A 7,539-nucleotide genomic window follows, 5' to 3' on the forward strand; every position below is an offset into this window, starting at 1 on the left:
GGGGAATATAGATTTATTTTTTTTTTTTAAATGGAGTTAAATCAAATCAACCTTCCTTTCCCCCCTTTACTTAAAAGAAGTATACTTCAGTAATTCCAAAATAACATACTTAAGCAGAAATAGCTGTTAAATAAAAAACAAACAACACATTATTGACATTCTGAAGTGATTTCTCATTCCAATTAAAATGTTTCTTTTCTCATTTAGAACTCCAAATGGGACTGTGATCAATGGAACGAGATGGCCAGTCTTCACTACTACTGAACAAAAATACTTGACATTAAATACCAACACTTCAGAGATACTGACAAAATTACAAGCTCAGCAGTGTCGATTCTGGAAAATGTTTTTTCCCAAAGTCATGGAAATGACAGGTAAAAATACTTTTCTAGATGATTTTCTATAGCTTTTATACAAGGATCATTTCCTTGATTTCAGTTTCAATCTTTACATTCCTATTTGTAACTGAATTTCCATAACATGCTGGACAAAACTGTCCGTGCTGTGGTGAGGGTGAGCCCTGCAACGTGCCCTATGCATCTGGCCATGGGCTCACCTCCCTGTAGCACCCTCTTACGTACTAGGACAAAACCTAAGGACAAGCCAAAGCCCAGGACTTATGTGGTGTGGAGCTTCTCTGCCCCAAAGTGCAGATGCAACCACAGCATGGGACATTTCACCCAAGAGTGCTGCAAATCTCTGTTCTCAGCCCGTCCCCCACCAGTGCCTGGCTCGGGGTTCCTGGAGACAACAGGAAAGACCTTGCTAAAGGGGGGCTTCTGGAGGCTTTGGATGTTCTCTATAAACTTCATGTATCCCAAGTGCATTCTGCAATGTTATGCTGGGATTATTTTATCCATTATTTATGGGATTACATTATGCAGCCAGTCCACAGGGGATATGAAGTGCATCACTGCTGCCAGGAGGGGATTCTGTTCTACATCTCACATGAGAGCGCCTTGTGTTTTCTTTCTAGACAGTCAGTCTTTGTTGACAACCCAGAGACTTCAGGGTTTGCCTATGCAAAATAGAACTGATTTGCGCCCAACTGTGTATACAATAAACGTATGCGATTTCACTGCCTAGAAAAGTATAACGGGCTGTTTGAAACTTTAAACTCAGTTGAACACAAAGGACTCAGGTTTTCTTTAGAAGCCCTATGCCACTGTTTTTGCAAAGCCGGCCCAACAGATGAAGCCTCTGTGCTTCTGGACTTCAAAAGGAATTGGTTTTATAAAGTGATTTTGCAGTTCTGGAACTGCATTCTGGGGAGGAGGGGGGAAATCTCATTTCAGAAATAAGATACACTTTTAAAATGTTAATTAGTTATCTACAAGCTTTCCATAAGATTCAGTTTGGATGTTAGTCTTAAAAATATGTAAACTTTCATGGTGCACAGATGATTCTATGTGAAATAATTTATTCTTTCCTCATTTGAGCCTCTAACTGTATTATGGCTCAACTTTTATCCCCTCTCCATTTTCTCAATTAAATCAAGAGAAGAAAATCAGCAGGTAAAATGAATAATTTATAAAGTATAGTCTGTGATTTTAAAATCACAGTATACCAAATTATGGATGGATTTTAGGGAGGTTTCAAAAATTCTGACAAGCCTGTTATGCTGAGCCAGGAGAACCAAACTATTTTACAGATTTCTTTAACCTGGCTGTGAACCCCTGTTGAGTAATGTGCATCTTACAAATGGGCTGTGCATCACCAAATGCTCTGTGGCAGATCAGAAGAGAGCACATCACCAGATAGAGTTCAGCACACCTTGGCAGGACAGCAGAGTTACTTTGCATGGTCCTGTGGTGTGAGGGATGATGAAGCAAGGCTCTGAATCTGCCAGGACTCACAAATACATCACTTAGTCATATTCAGTAATTTAAAACACGAATTTACATAATTTAATTAAAAGAAACTCCTGAGTATATTCTTAGCAAGAAGGAAAGAATAGTCGTGCCTGGATTCTAAGACAGAAATGAGACAAGAACATTATCAAGAAGTAGTGCTGTTTGGTCATGTACCCACATCTATCTGTGCTTGAAATACTATAACAGATATATAATTTTTTTATATTAGTTTCCTATACAATCTTATACAATTCTGACAGAGAAACCTTTATGATCCTGCTTACAACCACCATATAAAACTTTATATTGTAATAATTCTTTTTACTGAAATATTATTTTGAATATCCTATCTCCTTTTATACCCAAAGGACAGTACATGCCATAAATACAAGTATTTCTTTTTCTGAAGGTCTATCTCTTCTATTGCTTCTTCCACTGAACTATTTTTAGAAGAAGAAGGTTGCTTTAACATGATATGGTATAAGATGACAGAGAACAAGAAGCCAGGAAAATTCATGTTATCATTGTCGCAAGTTCTAGTTCAAGTAGGGTTCAGATAGGCAAAGTAGAATCTTATCAGGTAGAACTTGAAGAGGACAATCAAACCAACTTATTTTGGAGAAACTGCAAGGGGATTTCTCATTGTGCCATGTGGTCAGAGTTGGCATGGGTGTGCTCGGTAACAAACCACTTGATAAGTTACTGGTCAGCTCCTAACACAAACCTTGCTACCCCCTGGAGGTCCCCTCAGCACGACACGGGTGGCTCTAGATGCGCCCGGCACCTGAGAGAACCTGTTCCCATGACAGGCTGGGTAAGACAAGATCCTTGAGGCAGTTAAATATATGAGAGAGGAAAATATTTAGTCCCTGCCATCTTTATGGATAGATATTTTTCTTAAGCAACCAAATCAGGTACATTCCAAAACAAACAAACAAACAAACAAACAAAATTGTCATAGTTATGGATTGAGAAAGCTATTAAGGAAAAATACATAAGCCTCACACATTAACACAACAGTAAGAGCCGTGTATAAAATACTGGCCTTTATATCTCTAAAGCACTTTGTATGATTTTAGAAGATTTCTCAATGTCTTCTCCTCCCATTTCAACATATGAAAGTATAATTGAAGCCATGAATCAAAAGTTGTAGTTTTTTGTCCAGCTTGATAATAATCACTGGACAGCTCAACTGGACCCAGTCATGCCTTACGTGGGCTCTCAATTCCAACTAGACACGATTTCTACACAGATTTCAACCCTATTGCCAAGATACCAAGAATATACCCTGTTCGCCCTCACCCCAGGAGAAGCTGGGAACATCCAGTAATTAATATTTCATTCGAGGGCATGAGCACTGGGACAATCACAAGAACTTTTTCTGATGACTGCTTCTGAAAGAAACACACCAAAGGGACAGTAAACGATGAGTGACTCTTAAGTAGCTTTTAGAGCAATCATCTGTTAATTATAAAAGGAACTATGTTAGACTCAACCTCCTTTACACAATCTTTAATGCATCTAGAGCTCTATTTATATATGCTGTTTCCTGCTGATTATAGAAAGTTGCAGGCAGCCAAGCTTTCCATTTATTGTTCCATTACTATTTTAGTGTGCCTAATACATATAATGGATAATTTTCTATTTTATTTGATGTTACTGCATCATATAACATCTATAGAGAAATCAAACTTCCAAGTAGGTAATATAAATATATCTTAAAACAACCCTAAGAAGACTTTGAATGTGGAGGCAGAGATAAGTCCAACCTATTGACCACTGAATAACAAATTGTATTTGTTATGATCTTCCAAACAGTATGTGGATTCTATAGAGCTTAATATTCTTCTTACCCTGAGTATTTAAAATATGACTATTTGGAAAATTCACCATCAGAAGCAGCGGCCAGTTTCCACAGAGCTAGATGATGCGCTCGTTATACATGCAGAAAGGTGGACTACTCAAAAGTCACCTCACCTGCTGCACCTATCGACGGCGCCTATGGGCAATAAGTTGTGTGCCTTAACCCAATTTCTTTAACTCCAGTACCTTGCATTCCAGGCCATAGGAAAGATAACAGACCTTACAACATTTCATTTCCCAGAGAGCTCTCTTGACTTTTGGAAGAAGGAAATAAAGACAGAAAATTAAAATCTGCAGTCCTTAAAAATATATATTAAAAAATATACTGTTGTGGTTAAAAAAACATTGATATGCAGAGTGGGTAATTAAAGAGCATTGAACAGGGGTACTGAAGAATAGATACCATTTGTTTTCTTTTTTTCTGAACATTTATGTAGAAATTATCACCATGAGAATCTACAGCATAGATAAACTTGTAACATTTATCATATTAATGAAACAAGAAGTTTGCGGGTACCCACATTTATGAGCTGTTGAGGACAGCAAAATCAATTCTAACTTGTCATCCCTTATTAATTATACTATATCATAACAGCTATATGGCCTTTGTCCCAATCTTAATGTTAATACACAAAAATACATTTAAGATTAGCACTTTATTGGCACAGCTAGCAGTTCAACAAATGATGGTATGGAGATAAATTTAACTTTGCTATAATGCCATTAAAGTAAGGGCTGCGTGCCTGTGTGGAAAGAAAAGAAATGCCAGCTGTCTGCACCGACACTGCCAAAGAATCAAAAAACTTTTTTTTTTTTTTCCTCTGGTCTGTTAAACTGGGACCTTTCTGAGCAGTAAGCAATGAATTATACCTCAGTGAAGTCTCCCCTTTCCTCCTTGTAAACTTCACTGGGCTTTGCATTAGGCTAATCACTATTACCATAAAGTTTGGGCTTGCCTGAATGACTGCGCATAACAATATAACCTCACTGTATTATTAGCTGACTTCCGTAGTACTGCAGCACATTGTAGTAACCCACTGCTCTGAGCTGTAATTATCGGTCAAGTTGAATTCTCTAATCTTTTTTTTTTTGCCTTCCAGCTGTCAGCTCATCTAAGTCATGGGTGGTTGCTTCAAAGAGATTGATGATGTTGGTGATAATGGGATGCATTGACTTGTGACTTCAATTTGGATCTTATCACTGAAAAAAAAAGCAAACAAATGGGAATCCAAGTTCCTCTTTCAGTGTTTTCCTTCCCTCTTTTGTCTTTTAGATTCATAATGGTGGCTACTCTGAATTTCTTGTTGTCTGCTTTTTCTAGCTGACTCACTTCTTCACCATGATCTTTAAGAAGCACTGAAATGCCTCATAATTTATGCTCTAGAACATTGACTTTTAATTGAAGACGTGTATATTAGAGGTATTACAGTTTCTAAAGTCTTTGGGCAAACTTCAAACACATCTAAACCTGAATAATTAAAGGAGGAATAGGTGGCTACATCTTTGAATTAAGAAAGATATAAAGGCAAGTTCTTAGAGTTAGGAAAGTAAAATGTTGTGCACGTCTTCTCCCTATAGTCCTATGAGCTATACCAGCATTTACAAATCCTCTATGAGTTAATGGCAATTGTGGCCTGCAGAAAAAATTTAAAAGTGATCTGAACTTTTCTTTGAACTCTAACATAATCCAGCTTATTTCCATCTTTGAACTGAGGGAGAGTGGTTAATTTTATCCCTATATTTTCTTCACAATTTTCCTTTTGTCTACAAGCAGTAGTAGAGAACTTCCCAAGAAAAAGTATCTTGGTTTTATTTCTGGTCTCACTGAAACCAAGTAGTAATGTAAATCTCATTTCAAAGTCTCATTAAACTGCCATCTGGACTTCCAGACCAAACAGGTTTGGATATGTTGAGCTAAACTGCAGATAAGCAACCAAATTACTGGATGCTTCTCCAAACTAAATCTCCGTTTCTGTTTACTCTCTTTCCACAATACTTTCTCTACTGATGTGTAAAACACAGAAGTATTTCATTTTCACATTACCAGTTAAACTTGCAGTGCTGGCAGATCATTAAAAAGGGGGGGGGGGGGGGGGGGGGGGGGAAGGGTGGATGGATGGATGGGAAGGGCCTGTGCTCTACTGCAGCAGAAGAACATAAAGTCAAAAGAGCATAAAGAAACCATGGAACCGTTATCTCATGGACACCATTCCCAAGTTTTTTTGGAAGCAAGCTATGTCAATATGGGACACCAAGTTAATTAGGTCCAGAACGAATAAAGTATTCATAGAGCATAAATGGTTTCTAAACTTTTTCTTAAAGTCTACAACTGATCCAAAATAAGCCACAGCATGTAACACAGCCTCCGTACATTAACTTTCCTTTAGCTATTGTATGGGTGGTTCCTGCAAGGTCACTGCATTTCTCCCTAGCATTAATTACTTTTGGAACTGGAGGAAGTGATCCCTATCCGTAAAATATTCTGGGAACCTTGTAATATGATATATTTTTATTACTCTTCTCATCCTCACCCTTTGCCTTGACGCCCATAACAAATTTGGCAATAAATATTGCCCTGAGACATAGGATTAGTCGGCAAATGCTTTATAGACTGGAATGAAAGAGAAAAAACAAGATGGTTTCATGTTGACCCAGTGCACATTTTACAGAATCCTTCTCCAAACTTGCACCCCTTGCACTTCCAGCTTGCGGTTTGATTCCACAGCAGGGTGAAATCCTGGCCATCCATTGAAATCCATTAAAACTAACAATAACGCTGTTGCCTTGAACAAAGCTTCGATTTCACTATATCTTTACAAGCACTTATCTCAGTTTGTGTATCGTAGTCTTTGGGGTATAGAGGTTTCACTGTGGGGTATACTGAACCAAAGTAATATTTTTTGTGATTGAAAGGAAAAGGTGGCTTTAAAATGATGAATTTGATGAACAGAAGTATTACCCCAAAGCAAGAAGCCCATACATAAGTATATTTATTACCCTGTGGTGTGCCAGAATGACACCTTTGTAGTCCTTCCTTCCTGGTGTAAAGATAAAGTGTTAATCACCGAATTTTCAGTTATTCCAGGTTTAAGAAAAGAGGCAAAAGACCGTCCTATAATTTATTTGGAGCAAATTACATTGATAATCAAAATTATTTTTCAATTAGCATATAAAGAGATTCAAATTTAGATTAATGTAACCCATTTCATGTTTTACAGGAAATATTGATGAAGCAGAACGAGAGTGGAAAGCAGGATTCCATCGCTGGAACAATTACATGTCAGACTGGAAAAATCAATTTAATGATTACACTAGCAAGAAGGAGAGATGTGCAGGCTCTAATTAATATGTTTTCCCCTTCCAATATGTCCGTATTACTGTTCATCAGGCAAATATACAGGTAGCTTTCTAACACGTCTAGCATTAAATATGTTATGCAGATTAAAAAAATGTTATGGATATAATTTTGATTCCCCAGATCTTTCATTTATATTTTACCTCATATCTCAATAAACAATATAAGGCATCCATACCCTTTGAAGCTTCAGTGGGTTAAATAGGACTATAGAGATTAAAGTCTGAAGATTAGTGATGTACATATTATAAACATTAGCTGCTTAAATTCACACTTCAAAGAAACAATGTAATCTGTTACAGAAAAATGGATTTTTTTTAATAGAAATAGCAGTGTTTTACAGTATTGCTATGCAAAACAATTGGTTTTGATCTTTAACTTCAATGCCACAGCACTTAAACCTTGCTACAGACATAATTTAATTGACATAAACATAAAGAGATAACAACTTTGCTGGACACACCAAAT

The 7,539-nt window shown here is 37.1% G+C and overlaps 1 protein-coding gene across 1 annotated transcript in view; it reads left to right on the top strand.

Annotated features, from left to right (window-relative positions):
• BCHE (butyrylcholinesterase) overlaps nt 1-7,248 on the top strand; it is a 32,112-nt gene extending 24,864 nt beyond the window's left edge. Inside the window, exons 3-4 of the mRNA XM_040613048.1 lie at nt 208-374; nt 6,935-7,248. Coding sequence (XP_040468982.1) covers nt 208-374; nt 6,935-7,062 — 295 coding nt within the window. The 3' untranslated portion in view covers nt 7,063-7,248. The remainder of the gene's footprint in view (nt 1-207; nt 375-6,934) is intronic.
• The last annotated feature ends 291 nt before the right edge of the window (nt 7,249-7,539 follow it).

The sequence above is a fragment of the Falco naumanni genome, chromosome 13, assembly GCF_017639655.2.
Source record: "Falco naumanni isolate bFalNau1 chromosome 13, bFalNau1.pat, whole genome shotgun sequence".
Taxonomy (NCBI): Eukaryota; Metazoa; Chordata; class Aves; order Falconiformes; family Falconidae; genus Falco; species Falco naumanni.